The sequence below is a fragment of the Vidua chalybeata genome, chromosome 1 (genome assembly GCF_026979565.1).
Source record: "Vidua chalybeata isolate OUT-0048 chromosome 1, bVidCha1 merged haplotype, whole genome shotgun sequence".
Classification (NCBI taxonomy): domain Eukaryota; kingdom Metazoa; phylum Chordata; class Aves; order Passeriformes; family Viduidae; genus Vidua; species Vidua chalybeata.
The window spans coordinates 31,664,972-31,680,232 of NC_071530.1; the positions used below are offsets into that span (position 1 = coordinate 31,664,972).

Sequence of the window (15,261 nt, forward strand, 5' to 3'; positions counted from 1 at the left end):
GCAATCTTCTTTTATGGAAATTACTTGTTAGCAGCTGGTTTTACTTTCTTCCCCAGCTTCTATGACTAAACATCCTTATCAAGCTAGATGCAGTAACACAGGCTGAGAATTCAGAAACTGATCACATCCATGTTAAATCATTTGTTGTAATCAATCTACCCCCAGAATATGGGTTCTAGAAATTAACAGGTGTCCCACTCAGTGCTGTTCTATACATCATGCCAGTGTTGATAGGGTTAACACTGGCACATATTGGTGCCAAAGTGAGACATTTCCTTAATAAACTGATTACTCTGTCTCTGGTATCTGCTCCTAATGCCACAGAGAGGCATAAAACACTTTTTTATTGCATAAAACACTTTCTAAGGGAGCCCAGGCACAAACTACTGTCTTGCCCCTCCTGCCAACACCTGCTCTACTCCACAAGCATCCACTTTCTTTGTCTCTAAGATGCTTTAATGGATTCACATCACTACACTCAAAGTAATGGTTTGCAATTAAAATTTTCATGCTGGTATTTCAGACTTGAAGAATGCTGTGTGGACCTTAAAGCCTGCCTATTTTTTCCAGCCATAGTAGCTAGTCTAGTAAAAGAGATCCCCTCTTAGTACAAATCCTGTCTTGTCTTTGTCCTTAGATCCTGACAGCCACAGTGACACCACCAAGAGAAAAGAGATTTAGAACAATTAGATTAAGTGGATGTGCATTATTAAAATGCTAAAATGATTGAACATGGAACTGCAATTGCATGTTTTTTTCTATCTTAAATCAGGGAAAGTGAGGCTCATGAAAACACTGGATACTGTAGGAAAAAAAAAGTAGAATATGCTTGGGAGCATACTACTTGTTTAAGAAATCAAGTGCAGAGCCAATATGATTTAGTCTAAATGGCTGCTTAAATTCAGGTTGTTTCATTTACATGTGTAAGTAATTATAATTAATTTAAAAACATTGCTCTACTTTCTAGAAGTCACATTACTAATGCAAATAACCTTCTGCTTTTGAAACTTCCAGTGCAATGATGTTTTACAAATTAAAAAAAAGAAAGGATGTGACTTGATAAATATTTTACACACAGAAACGTGACATATTTACAGTGGTACATATGCAGATGCACTCTTTGTTCCGACAAACAACATATTCTGCTCTTCCTGAGAGAAGTCCACCGGCAGCGCATGATCTCCAGAGGCCTCAGCACAGAGCAGAGTTCTGCATGTCTCTGTGCAGGAGAGATCTGTATCATTGCCTTTGAGACCATACTTGGTCTCTTCCACTCTCCTAACAAAGCCCAGAGAAACTGAATGAAGGCAACTTAGGAGGAGGCCATGGCAAATGTCCCCCAGAGAGGTGTTTTAGAGATATCAGAGGCAAGGGTATCGTCCTCAGATATGTATCATAGTCATCGTCCTCAGGTATGTAGTTTCTCTAAAACTTTTACTTTATCTCTTATTTAAGTCAGCTCTTCCTTGCCTATCTGAGTCCCTGTAAACAGTCACTGTCCTTGTTCCTCTGTGTGTCAAAGCCTGAGACTTACAAGTGATGTTTCCATATGCATGGTTTTCAGCTAAGGGGGGAGACTTTGCTCTGGATAGTGTCAGACAGGTTTGTAAGTCTCTAATGGCCCTTTGGTCCCAGCTGTTGGTGCTCAGGCATATCTCCAAGGCAGGAGATCACAGCCCTTCTCTGTCACTCTGTCACAATTACAGATTGATATTTCTGGAGTACTGCACACCTGTGGTGTTAAGGGCACGAAGGAGGGATAAGGCTTCAACCCACCCTTCTAAATTAGTCCTTCCCCAGTATTTGGTTCATCAGCAGATACAATACTAAACTGGCAGATACTATAACTCAATACGGATGCCATTTGGATGGGAACAAATCCACAACATAAATATAGATCCCAGTGGGACCCTCCTTTAAACACACTCATGCTCTATGTAGCAACCAGTAGTTTGTATGTAGCAAATAATCTCTGTTCTCCAGTATGCTCCTTATTCATGGCTCATTTCCTAACTTTGTTGTTCAAGATGAGCAGCTGCAAAAAAAAAAAACTGATGAAAGACAACTAGAGAAGGTTTATTTCTACTTTGTTGTTTTGGCTTTTTAATGAAATTATTCCATAATAAGGTATTGCTTGTTTGGAGCCACCTTTGTAAGACTTTCTGTTCTGACATCTACTTAAAATGCTAGAATAATTTATTTTGTTTTAAGGGGATAAGATCTCCATGCTTTGTTCTTATTTAAAACTCTGGAAGGACACATTTAGGGTTTTTTTTTAATACCTGCGTATCTAAGGTTTCAGGTCACAAAGAATTTTCTCCATCAACATTCCCTCTATGTTTGATTTCAGCATGAAAAAATAATAATCAGAAAGAAAAGGTAATTCACCAGTATACAGCCTTTGTGCAAAATGGTTTTGACAGCATCTGAAAGATATAAAGATGTGTCTTACCTCCCAGGTCTGAGACAGCCGGCTCACAGATGCAGTGTTGAGACCCATAACAATTGCAAAGAATGAATTCAGATTTCTTTGGGCTTTACAGCTGAGGAATAAAAATATGATTTTTTTTTTTGTACTCAGAATCAGTGATAAATGGAATGCACACGTATCCTAGGTTACTGAGTCTCATTTCAACTCTCAGCACTAACATACAATCATCTTCCACATAATGAACTCATTAAATGTCCTCTCATAACCACCTGCAGTCTAGGTGATGGGGTCTCTAAGAAGTTTTTTAGAAAACATTCTACTGTCTCATCAACCCTGTTGTTGGCAGGTTAATTTTTTCCCTTTGCTGTCAAAAGTAATTTTCCCTTTTCAATGTTCACGTTACTCCCAGCTGTCCTTTACCACACAGAATAATTCCTTGACCTCTATTCTGTTGTACAATAAATATTTTCATCCTCTTTTTCATCTTTTCTGTAAATTGTACAGCATAGGTTCCTTCAATTTCTCATTGTAGTTGTGGCCTGCAATTTGCTTTTCCATATTGTTATTATTCTTCATTGAATTCTTTGTAATTTATTTTAACTCATATTTAACTCTTATTTCCTTCACTACTTTCTCATGTAGTGAGACAGTGGGGGGTGGAAGAAGAAATATAATTAATGTTCCATGTTCTTATGCAATCATAAAACGAACAGCAAATTATTTATTTGGGACAGCATAACATTTTGTCCTTTCTTTTAATTTGTCATCTATTATCACCCAAGGACCTCTGTCACAGTGCTGTTCTTTACAATCATGCATTTATTTCTTCAGCTCAGTATTAGCATTCTGTAGCTGAATTACTTGGCATCTATCTAAATTAAATCTTATCCTACTGTTGTTTGCACATGCCACTAGACTCCTTAGATAATTTTTTTTCTATCTATCCTCCAATGCATTTGCAATCCTTCATCATTTTTGTTGTCTGAAAATCTGGTTAGTGTTCAATTTACATATGCCTATAAACCAGTTGCAGCTAGTACTGGTTCCAGTACAGCTGGAACCATCCATTTCTGGGATGGAATTTGCTCAATACCTCTATTTTTTTGACATTTTACTGTATACAATCAGACCATGCTTATTTCTAATCCATTTCCTAGTTCATCAGGAAACTTGAAATCCTGAAATACTGAGTCCTTTTAAAACAAAAATATTGCCCTGTCTCTTGCAGATTTTTGGAGACCATACAAATACCTGCGTGCATTTGTGTGTGAGAGTGTGAATCCTCTTTTAAGACAATTTAAAGTATGAATGAATCCACTGGGTTCACTGGGATTTATCATCAGGGAAAAGTACATGCCAAGGCCTTAGCCTGGAAAATGGCCAGAACTTGTTACAAGTTTTATAAAGCCTGCCCTTATCACTGTGTACTATCTTGAGACAGTGTGTTTCTCACTTCACTTCAGCTGTCTTCAAGTTAATCCCAACTTTGTTGCTTAGATTCTTTTTATCATTAAAGCCAGGCAGCTCCCAAAGGCAACTCATTTCAAAACAAGGAAGGTGTCCAACGCAGCCTGCATAAATAGTCTGTTGGGTGGGCCCACTCCTCACAGCAAGCTGTGGAGAGAAGGGATGTCTCTCACAGTCGGCCACTGCTTGCTTGGGGAGCCAAAAGGCTGCTGTTGTAATCTGTTTCTTCTAACCTTACATTGACTTGTTTCTTTAGCTCCCCAGGATGTTTTTTCCCAATAACATGCTAATTAATTTTGTTTATTGAACCACTTGTCTTCTCTTTTAGACTACTCATCAACAGAAGTGTATGGATTTGTTTTTCAAAAACTCTGTCTCCCTTTTATGCATTGACACGCTTGCGTAAAATGCTTTCCTCAACACCAAAGCACACAGATGATGAACATGAAATCTGAGTCCTGGTGGCTTCCTGACCAGACAAAGATTCCTGGCTGAATCTGTGAGCAGAAAACAGGGAGCAGCCAAAGCTGTTCATAGTTCCCTATCTCTCTGCCTTAGTCATAAACAAAACAGGAGGGCTGCTTGGCTTGTATCATGATGTGTTTAGCACACCATCCTTCCACCCTAATTGTTCTTCTCTCATCAACTCTTCCAGAACCGATGAGATACAGTGGTGTGCTCGTTTAGAAAGCAGCTTTTATGATGAAAAAAAAAAAAAAAACTCGTGAAAGCTACACACTCTCTTATTTCATCACCTACATTCTCCAGTGATGGATGCTTCTGCAATACAGGGGGAGAGCCTATCTACTGTTTACTGACAACTGTATTTAGTCTCCATAACTTTGGCTTTTCACTTAACAGAATGGGATGAATAAAAATAGAGCAACACTTTAGTCTGGTAACAAATATATTCTTATTCATGTAGGACTGACACAAAACTTTTCTGGGATGCAAATTAATGCTACAATGGTGCAAGCAAGGCACATGGAACCAACCATTTTTTGGTCATTGATACGGCAGAAAATGAACATATTACTGGATACCACACAACTTGCAAACTAAATCGGATCACATTTATGAGTTACACTAGATTAGATTAGAAGAATTAATTTCTCTAAAGGCACTGCTTCAGCAGAGAACAGTCTTTTGTATGTAAGTGCCTTGCAAATTAAATCAGCCCAGCCGATGAAGGGAACAATTTATACATTTTCCACGAACATGCATATTCAAATATTGCAGAAGACCAGCAAGTGGAGAGAGAGGTGAGGAGCATGATTGCACATATTTAAATTGCTCCATTTCCTTGGTTACAAAGACAAAAAATGATTACAGAGAAAAGAAATCTCTGTGTATAGTATATATTTGTATTCTGTTGCACGGCATAGAATAAATGGCAGTACTATTTAGTAACAGAATAGACTGTCAAATCTAACACATGAAAAAGCCTACCGTGCCAATAAGTAAAAGAGTACTCTAGAGAGGATTACATGTGGCAACAGCTTATTGCAGTGAGGTTCCTCTCTAGAAGTAGGACTTTCAAGTTTATAACAGAATGTTTTTGTTTCTATCTAGCCTTGTGTGACTGTTTTGCTGCCAAAATAGTTCTGTTGTATGGTCCTGAGGTTATCTCAGCTCAGAAGGAGCCATCTCTGCACCATCAGGGATGTTGCAGCTGACACTGCAGACAGCAGTAGCTAAGCTGCCAGGGGAGATTTGAGCAGCACACACTCCACCATGCCTCCTTTTGACCAGGCTCTGCTGTTATCTATGGACTGTTTTATGTAGGTACACTTACTACACTATCAAAGCACAGGACGACAAATTAGTTTTCTTTCTTTGCTTCTCTACCTACTTCTTGCCAAACAAACCATGTGAATTCAAGGATTTCTGTTGCAACGCCAGCAACTTACTGGGCAGCAATCTTGATGAACTTTTTCACTAGCTGTACACGTTTGCAGAGCTGGCTACAGAGGAGTATCTCGGTGGCAACCCAAAGCTGGACCTCATTGCATCTTTGAAGCAGAAGACTGAGATTCTCGGTGTTTTCAGCACTGCCCTGTCTGCTGAACGTGAAGTATATCAGCTCTTGCTGGAAGACATTGACAACACCATTAGAGATATAAAAACAATTTAAATATAAATGGACTGTAAATTATTTAAAACTATGTTTTTGAAACAAGGTCTGGTCACAAATGGTTATTTTTTCATTATCCATGAGCCAATCACAAACGGTTCAGGTTTAGCTTAGCAAAATCCAGAAACTTATTACAGAAGGCAGGTGGACTGGAAATCTTGCAAGATATGCTCTTCTTGTTAGAATTCCCAAGGTTGCATTTCTGGCTATAGCCAAGTATAAGATATAAACAATCTATTTCTGTATTTCATCACTTCTGTTCGAGTATGAGAAATCAACCATATCAAACCACTGCAGAATCTGAAAAATTCATATTCAAACTTGTTTCTGTATTAGCCAATTTTTAACCAATAGATGTGTGGGTCTTGATTTCTGTTAAAAAAAAAATCCCAAATGTGGCCAGTTTTAAATTTAAAGTGTCTAAACTGAATAAAAACCCAAAATGAAAGAAAAGGAAAGTATCTGGTGAAAAGCAAGGCAATTTTGCATTCATTTTCTCAGAAAGCCAAGATGCTTTTCAGTAAACAGTATTTTCAAGAGAGCTTTTCTACTGTTACCTGTGTGTTTTACTCAGCAACACAAACCAGAATCTATCAAAGTCATTGAAAGAACCTGAAGTGCACCATTATCTCATTTAATAAAGCCTGCCCAGTATTTTTTATCTCACTGCAGCCTAACAAGAACAGTAATGTGACCATCTAAATTGCTGAAACTGTGAATGTTTTGGTGGCTAAAGGGACATGAAAGACAACTATTTCTGGAATCCCATATTCACTGAAACACTATCAAGTGCATAGGACATTTTGCACATGTAACACATTCACAGAGAGGGTTTTTAGAACATAATCATGGTCTTTTACTCTTTTGAGGCTAATCTCAATAAAACACATCAGGTATACAGGGAACAAATGAGATGCCTGAACATAGGAATGTTACAAACCTCTGACAATTCTTTTCAGTCTCCAGACTGCAAGATAACTCTTGGACCTGTGACCACTACTGAGGAGCTGCCAAATCATGTTGGCATGACAGTGAAGCAAGCACCCAGGAATACCAACGCTCCAAAATGCATCACAATGATGCAATGCTGCATGACAATAATATACCTGGAAGTGGATGTGGTGCTTCTTACCTCATGAATTGCATTGAAGAGGCTCCAGTCAAAGTTTGTGAGCTCTAAGGCAAGGTCCCAGGTGTTAATTCCCAGAATCCTCACAGATCTCTGCTGTAATTCTTCATTTTCAGAAAATGGGCTCTAAATGATTAGACAAGAGCAAAACAAATTCCTCAAGAAATGCCAAAGGTTCTGCAATGAAACAGTTACTGGACTAAGGTACCAAACAGAGCTGAGTAGGTAATCTTCTCTAAGTGCACTCTGAGGGCTTTTTTCCCCACTAATCAAAATGAAAGAGCTGTAACCTATTTAATAAATAGCTTGAAATGGGAAATGGGTCAATAGGATCAATGATTTGCTTTGGAGAGTGAAGCCTTCTCCCTCTCTCCTTTTCTCTCCCTCTCCCAACCTTGAATATAAAACACTGGCCAAGCAGACAGCATAATGAAAATAAAATCCCTCAAACTATCAGAAAATAAAATCTAAAATAATACATCTTTAAATTTTCTGACATAAAAGAATCATTCTGAAAACACATTGGATTAAGAATAAATACACATAACTTGCACTCCAGTCCACTTTTATAAATAACATAAATCCATATATTTTATGATTAATCTACCCCAAATGTAATCAACAAAGAGCAAAACACTGTGGGTTCTGATTCATAAAATTTACTTAGTATATTACTGTGGAGTGCAGTGGTACTGCTGGTATTCATTATTAGCTGGGATTTTCAAAGTTTTGCATTTCTCTTGGCTTTTTTAACCTCATCAGTCTGAAACTTGGCACATGAACCATCTGCCAAGATGAAAGATTATTCTTACCAGTTAAGCCATTACTTTGATGCTACTTTGATTTCAGACAGTTACAGCAAGTTTTGCAATTTTTGTTATGTAACTAATGAAACTAGGTTGGCTGTCACCTGTCTATGCTGGAAACCTTCCTTTAATATTCACATTTTTAGAGATGGCTGGAATGTCGGAGATAATGGGGATGACAGATTACAATGATAGTGGCATGCCAGCTCTTCAGGGCACATTGATCCAACAAAATGCAAATAGACATTTCTTATCCTGAGGATGAATGCACAGATCCTAGAGGTACTGACAACATGTAGAAGTCAGCTGCGATACAGCCCCTACTCTTTCCTAGAAACATCTGCATAATTAGTAGAAAGCTATTGGAACACCAAAGTGCCTGACTGTGCCTGCCTCACTGAGATTTTGGGAAAGCATGGAGGGAGGGAGGTTGCAATCCTGGTTTCTGAAGACAGGGAAGGATGAGAGGATCTGCTGCCTCTCAATCCACTGACTTTCCCAGCACCAGAGAGAGGATGGAGAGACAGACAGGCAGAAGGAAAGGAGGAGGACACACCCCCAGTGGTACACACCAGCTGGCCACAACACAGGGGTAAGTAACACTGATGGGTCTTGTGGAACTCACACGACATCTATTTCCACGTGCAGTAATTCCAGGGAATTTGTCCATCACTTTGTATGATTATGTACCAGCCAAAATGCTACAGAGTCACAAGGCAGGGCGGGGAGGAAAGAGTCTCAAGAGCCCTGAATAATCCTTATCCCATCCATTCTGATACAAACACAAGCCAGCTTTTCCAGGCTGATGTAGATTGCAAGACTTAAGCTGCACAGAAGCTTTGGTTTATTTAAAATTGACAAACAAATTCCATTACTGTTCAGTCAAATAACTGCTGTTAATGAAAGATTTTTTTTTAAGGAATAGAGCAACTCAGTAAGCTTTATTAAGGAAGAAAAAAAAAATTCTGCATTGAAAAAGCCCTCTGAGCGGAATACTAAGATTTTGATTTGGAGTCAGACAAACAAAAAATGGGAAATATACAATGCCAATCCTTACCAAAGAATCAGTCAGATCTTTTCGGTATACAAACATACGACTGGATGACTCCAAAGATTTTGAGATAGCTAAATCATTTGGTTGTAGCTCATGTTTTTCTGTAAAAACAGCAAAAAAACAGAAGTTTCAGAACAGGAGTATAAGCTGTATATGAGAAAAAAAGGTACAACTGTATTTGTGAAGCCACATCACTTCTTAGAAGGTAACTAAGCATCAAATTCAGTCTCTGTGGGGACCTATCATATCCACCCTGCTCAGGCAAGATAAAGGCAAGATATCTCTGATGGACTACAGCACAAAAGCTTCCTGCTTCTGCTTTTAAACTGCACTTCACATAGAACAGAAAGAAACCCTGAAATCGTCTGGTCTAGCCTCCTATGCCTTATAGAACATTTCATTTCAACCCAGTGTATCTAATATAAATGTAGTGAATTTTGTTAGAGCAGAGTCTCTCAGCCTCCAGAGACTGAGCTGTTGTGTGTCACTGGAGACAAAACCAGGGGTGGAGATTAAATCAGTAGCCACAGCCACTGAACAGGAAAAGAAGTTTAAAGGATCCCATCACCATGAAATTCACCCCACAGAGCACTAACACAGTATTTACAGTAATTCTTTTAGACTTAGAGCAAATTTAAGAAATATCTGAGTAAAAGAGCAGGACACTGGTAGCAAAGGGTAAGGACTTTTTTTCCCTCAGTCCAGAGTACTGGTTCAGCTCTGCAGAATCTTGAATGAACTAGAGAAAGGTGGGGGGAAAAATAAAGAAAAACTCTAAACACAGCTTAAAAACTGCCCTGCAAAAACTGTCACTTCTTGAGGGCTCCAAGTAATCCCCTGGAGACCTGATAAATGGTAGACCCAAAACTACCAAGAACACTGACTGCTACCCTGGACTCTGCATTGCCCATGAGGAGTAGGACCAGGAGGAACCTGAAAGCCAACCATAATTTCAGACAGTTTTCCCTTTTATCCATGCTCACTTATCCATTGATACACAGGTACATTATGCTGAACTACAATTATGTTTTTTTCAAGGTCATTTCAAATAAAGAGTTTGCTTATTCATTATTGGAGTACAATAAAAACAGGTTCTCCAATGCTCACACTTCTGCCCTCCAAGTGGATTAAAGACAAGAGTTCTAAGTCACACAAATAGCAAAAACACCAGGCAGGAAAAAAAAGCATAGCAGGTTGGTGTTTATTACTTGCAGTACAGCATGAGTAAGAAGAAAGATACTGATATTGTTGTATTTCCAATTAACTCAGGCAATGTAACTGTAAATAACATTTTAGGGGTTATAAAGGTCATAACCCCTACTATACCTGCATCTTATTTACTATTTCTCATTGAACAACCAAGTGGCAACCACTTCCATTTTGTGGCTTTCTTGGGAACCAGTATAGTATGTTTCATTATTTATGAATGGTTGGTTTTCTTTAGCTAAGCAGGCAGTTAGAACCAGATTTATTGCTATCGGAGCAAAACTTAACCTGCTCTTGAACAGGAGAGAAAGACCTGAAAAACAAGAGCAGCAGAGTAATTTTGCAGTGCTGTAAAATGCACTGGAGGTCAGTTTGGGCACACACAAGGGTAAAAAGAGTATGCCTGAAAATGATGTAGCCTGGATGGCCAGGACACCCATGTGTAATGCTCCCAATGGCAGCTTCATGCCCAGGGTCTCAACAACCAGAGCAGGGCACCATCTCCCTGACGCCCACATCAGTGCACTCAAAAAATACGTTTATTTAATTGAGCTTAGCATGGAGGAAAAAAAATGTGACCTTCCAGTTCTGAATCAAAGATACAAACAGAACAAACCAGCACTTGTGTGTATTTCATTTAACTAGACTGACAAAGAAGTAGCAATGAGTGTTGTAACTTAAGACGCATCCTTTGTCTTAGGGGTCAACACCAACTAATGTTATCTGATAATATTGCCAAGATATTCTACACTCTTAGTCCTTTTGTAAATACAGCTTCATGGTTCTATGTACCTAGTTTAAAATTGCTTCCAAAAAACATTGCAACGATCAAAACAATCTGATCAAGGAGCTTGAGACCTGCCAAAGACCAAAGAAAATCTTGGGACTTTGGCTGGTCCCTAGTAACACTCCACAATCACTCTAGTCTTTCTTAAAAAAGACAATAAGCCCTTCTATTTAATGAATAATACTAAAATAATAGGCAAAATAATAGGCAAAATATGTAAAAAAATTACAAAATATTGCTGAGATTGCTCCCAGTATCTTAATTGTGCAAATACATGTCTTCCTCCTTTCAGCTGAAGAATATTTGTTACCTATGCCATAAATGAGGAAACAGCCATGCATATAGTATTTGCTATTCCTGTCTCTATTTTCAAGGCAAACCATGCCTCATTGACTTCAAAATTAATTTAAATTCCAAACCAGGAGATTCATCTGTGAAAAAGAAATAAAACCTTGCAATACTGCTGGAGACTAAGAGTTCTTTACACTCCCTTCCCAGGCAGGAGATGCTACATCCCACAGCACCCAAGAGTGAGCTGTTGCCATGGAAACAAGTCTCTGAGAAGCAGCTCTTCATTGTTCCCCTGGTCATCCAGCTGTGGGCCCACAGAAGAACAGCTGTATCCTTGCATCAGAAAATGCCAGCCCTCCCTTACTTGATGCTCTAAAAGGTAAGCAATCAGATGGAGGGAAGTTACTTACCACCAGAGAATGACACTGTCACCAGCGCCAACTCCTCCTCCGGGTACTGGATCTTTTCTGCCACGATCTTCAGAATCTCCTGTGCTGAAGTCGACACTTGAGCTTTCACACTGACATAGGAGTGCTCCGTTATATACACACGGCAGAAAACTGCACAAAGGAACAAAGACATGCTCAGCTGTAGGCAGAGATACCTGAACAGAGCAAAGAACAAACTTGCAGACTCCACCACAGCAGTGCCTCAGCTGCCTGGCTGCTGCAGGAAGGGCAGTCACTGTACCCTGACACTAATGACATGAAACTAAGCATAAACATCACCGTTTTCCCCCTCCCCACTTCCTGTCCCTGGGAAATTAGAGTGGCAAGCAAATGGAAACATAGACTCCCACAGCAATATCTATTTAAAACTTCCTACCCTGAGGATTTGTCACAGACAACTTCCTTTACTGCCTATCTTCACTGAAACTCATCTGTTGCCATATTTTCTCTCTACATTTTAGGTTCAGATAAATCACTGCCCTTTCAGTATACTTCATGTCTGCTGCAGAAATTATTTTGGACCTCCATTTCTACCTGGAGCAGGAAGCTTTGCAAAAACAGTGCTCCCAGGTTTTCAACCACTCCTGATAACTTATCTGTCTAGACATCTGAACTCCTTGCATTACCAGAGTATTTCAGCACCAGCAGAGACTGCCCAAACTGCCATACAATCAGTTGTGACAACTCATTTCCTGAATCACAAGCAGCACATATAAATGGGACTGGTTTGGAGAAACTCCCCGGGCTCACTCCTTCCACTGAGGTCCACTAGTTGGTTCAGCTCTGGGAATGCTGTGGTCAGCTCAGCAATTACTTCCTTCTGCTACAAAAAGGGCTGTACACTCCTTCTGCCTGCCAGAATTTTAGGTTTACATCTTCTGCAGAGTTTGCCCTAGCTAGTTCTTTGAAATATGCCACACTTAAGCAGAAGAAACTGAGCTGCAGACTTGCATAAATATTTTGAAAATTACATCTGCTAATCAGAATCATCATAGCTCTTAGTTTCACACTCACTTCAGTGCTCAATTAAACTTTCAATTTCCTTCTCCTCTAGCACTTCTTACTCTAGACAGGCTGCTACCATGCCAACACAGAACAACTTTTCTTCTCCAAAACGGTTGTATTTTTTGTATTCTCCTTATTGACAGATGTATGTAGCAATAGCTTTTTGCTTGTCCTACAGATTTCATGGCTTCAGGGCACTTTCATTAGTGAAGACTATGCCAGAAGCAGTTAAGAAGTCTATCCTTAAGAAAAGGGATTTTTTCCTGTTGTAGTAAAGAAAAAAATGAATATGAGAATGAAGGGGTAACTTAACACTGAGTATTGGGGAAAAAAGCTGTTTTATTTTTTAATTCCTTTTTAACCTGTCTCTGCTGACAGAGAGTAAATGAGATGCTCATTCTACGGCAGAATCTTTTATCAGAATGGATACACATCATGAAGTTGGAGACATCCAACTGCACTTTAAATTACAAGGTAGAAAAATAAATTTCAAAAAATGTGACAGGAATATTTGGACTCCATATGCAGATTGACACACCTTGCTTACAGCAAATTTGCTTGAAATGTCCTCTCTGTCATTTGCAAACGGACAATGACAGTGATGTCATTGTATAAATGGACTATTGATTTATCCTTCTTTTTACACTAAACTAAATCAACCCACAGGTCAGAGGCTCATGCACAACCACCATAGTGATTCTCCCCCTCACACCTTTCCAACGTTCTATCTGTGGTATCTCTTGGGATGGACCACGTCATCTCTTCCAGGAGCCTGTGCTGCTCCTCTGTCAGAAGGAGGGAATGTCAAAGGGAGGAAGTGGCCATGGGCTGCAAGCTGCCCTGGTAATGATTGCAATAGAGGATAAAACACCTCTGGTCAAGTGGCATAGTGCAGCTTGGACAGACCCATCCTCCAGAAGCACCATCAGTCAGACAGCATTCAACACACAGGGTTAGATGTCCAGCCTCTGCATCTGTCTCTCCCCTCCCCAGCTTCACTCTGGCTATTTCATTACTTCAATCCCATCATAGTCCATGTCTCCTGCTCTCAAGGAGTGAGACAAAAGCAATTTAACTCAGTCAGGAGTGGCCTTGCTGGGTCCTGTCCTGGTGACTGTCCTATCACAGTCACATGGTCTGTCCCCTTTCTTGCACCAGTACACTTTCCTTTCCAGTCACCCGCAAGCTGTGTTCAACTTTGAAAGAATAATGAATGTGGGGGTTCTCATCCACAAATAACATTTTTAGAAGAAGCCTTGGTAACATAAACCTCAAACCCCCCTACATTTGAAGCACAAAAAGAGGATTATCTATCAGCAGCACATACTGTGCAAGTCTTTCAGCTTGCTGTAGAACAAGCTCAGTTTTTATTATGTCACAAATGAACACTAAAAATACACTGACTTCCAGTGAACTTCTGGAGTTTTGCTCTCAGTAAGAAATGAAGATCTACTGTCAAAGAGCGAGGCTGCCAGGTAGGAGTTCCTTCTGCCATTCCCTGCTTGTGTACACAGTGTTCTCCTCTCTGCCTCCTTCTTTGCTCAGGCATTGCAGGAGGGTGACAGCCTCACTGCCTTACAGTACTAACAGTGATGGAGGGAAATTGCCTTTTGAAATGACTGGCATTAAAGTGAAGTGGCACCTTGCACTCCACACAGAGATGTTTCAGAGCAGAGACGGAGCTAAGGCACATTCCCAGAGTTAGCAGATCCTGGCCCATTTCATGCGACAGGCTTATTCATTCACCTTTCACAACCAAGATGTAGGTCAAGAGACCAAGAGCATGAATTGGAGCACAAGTAATGCCTGGTGGATGGGCTGTCAGCACAGCTGGGACGTACACAGGACTGTGACAGGGGTGCTGGAGGAACTGGACAGGGCAAAAACCCCTTGAGATACCATGGCACTATTGAGCCCTGCAAACCAGGAGGAAGGAAGGTAAACTTGCCAAATATTTCTTCTTTTGCATCCCTAAGGTCTTATTCAAAAGCTATATGTCAGCTAAAGAATATTTACATGGAAGTCCTTGAGAAACAATTGTATAGCTTTTGAGCTTTTCCTCTACTCTTTCATTTATACTCACTTTCTTCTGTTTCATTCATGGTTCCTCTGTGTTGCAGCCAGTTCTCCTTCACACTGAACTGGTGGAAAAAGGTTTTATTCTGTAAAGGAGTGGAAAAGAAACAAAGGGGAAAAAAACCAGTGATTTTTTTACGTCCTTGCTGTTTACAAAGCAGTAATTCACAGAATAGAGCATTTAACCCATATCTCTGGCCAAAAGGTTTCTGTATAGGAAATACACCCACCCTTTCTTGGAGCAGTAAACTGGGAGTTGCCTTACTAAATAATGGCCAAGGTGGGGATTTTGGAGGAAGCAGGACATGCCAAGGCTAAGCAGCCTGCACAATTCAAGGTTTTCTGTATTCATGTTCAGAGCCCATTTCTTACACACTTCTTATATACATTTCCTATGTACCAATCAGCCTATTTAGCAATTTCACT

At 39.8% G+C, this 15,261-nt stretch overlaps 1 protein-coding gene across 1 annotated transcript in view; it reads right to left on the bottom strand.

Annotated features, from left to right (window-relative positions):
• The window catches only part of RAPGEF5 (Rap guanine nucleotide exchange factor 5), a 155,711-nt gene that overhangs the window by 16,839 nt on the left and 123,611 nt on the right, over nt 1-15,261 (bottom strand). The window contains exons 16-21 of the mRNA XM_053955047.1: nt 14,843-14,921; nt 11,716-11,865; nt 9,025-9,122; nt 7,165-7,287; nt 5,809-5,987; nt 2,453-2,543 (exon numbers count right to left, since the gene is read on the bottom strand). Of these exons, the coding sequence (XP_053811022.1) occupies nt 2,453-2,543; nt 5,809-5,987; nt 7,165-7,287; nt 9,025-9,122; nt 11,716-11,865; nt 14,843-14,921 (720 nt within the window). The remainder of the gene's footprint in view (nt 1-2,452; nt 2,544-5,808; nt 5,988-7,164; nt 7,288-9,024; nt 9,123-11,715; nt 11,866-14,842; nt 14,922-15,261) is intronic.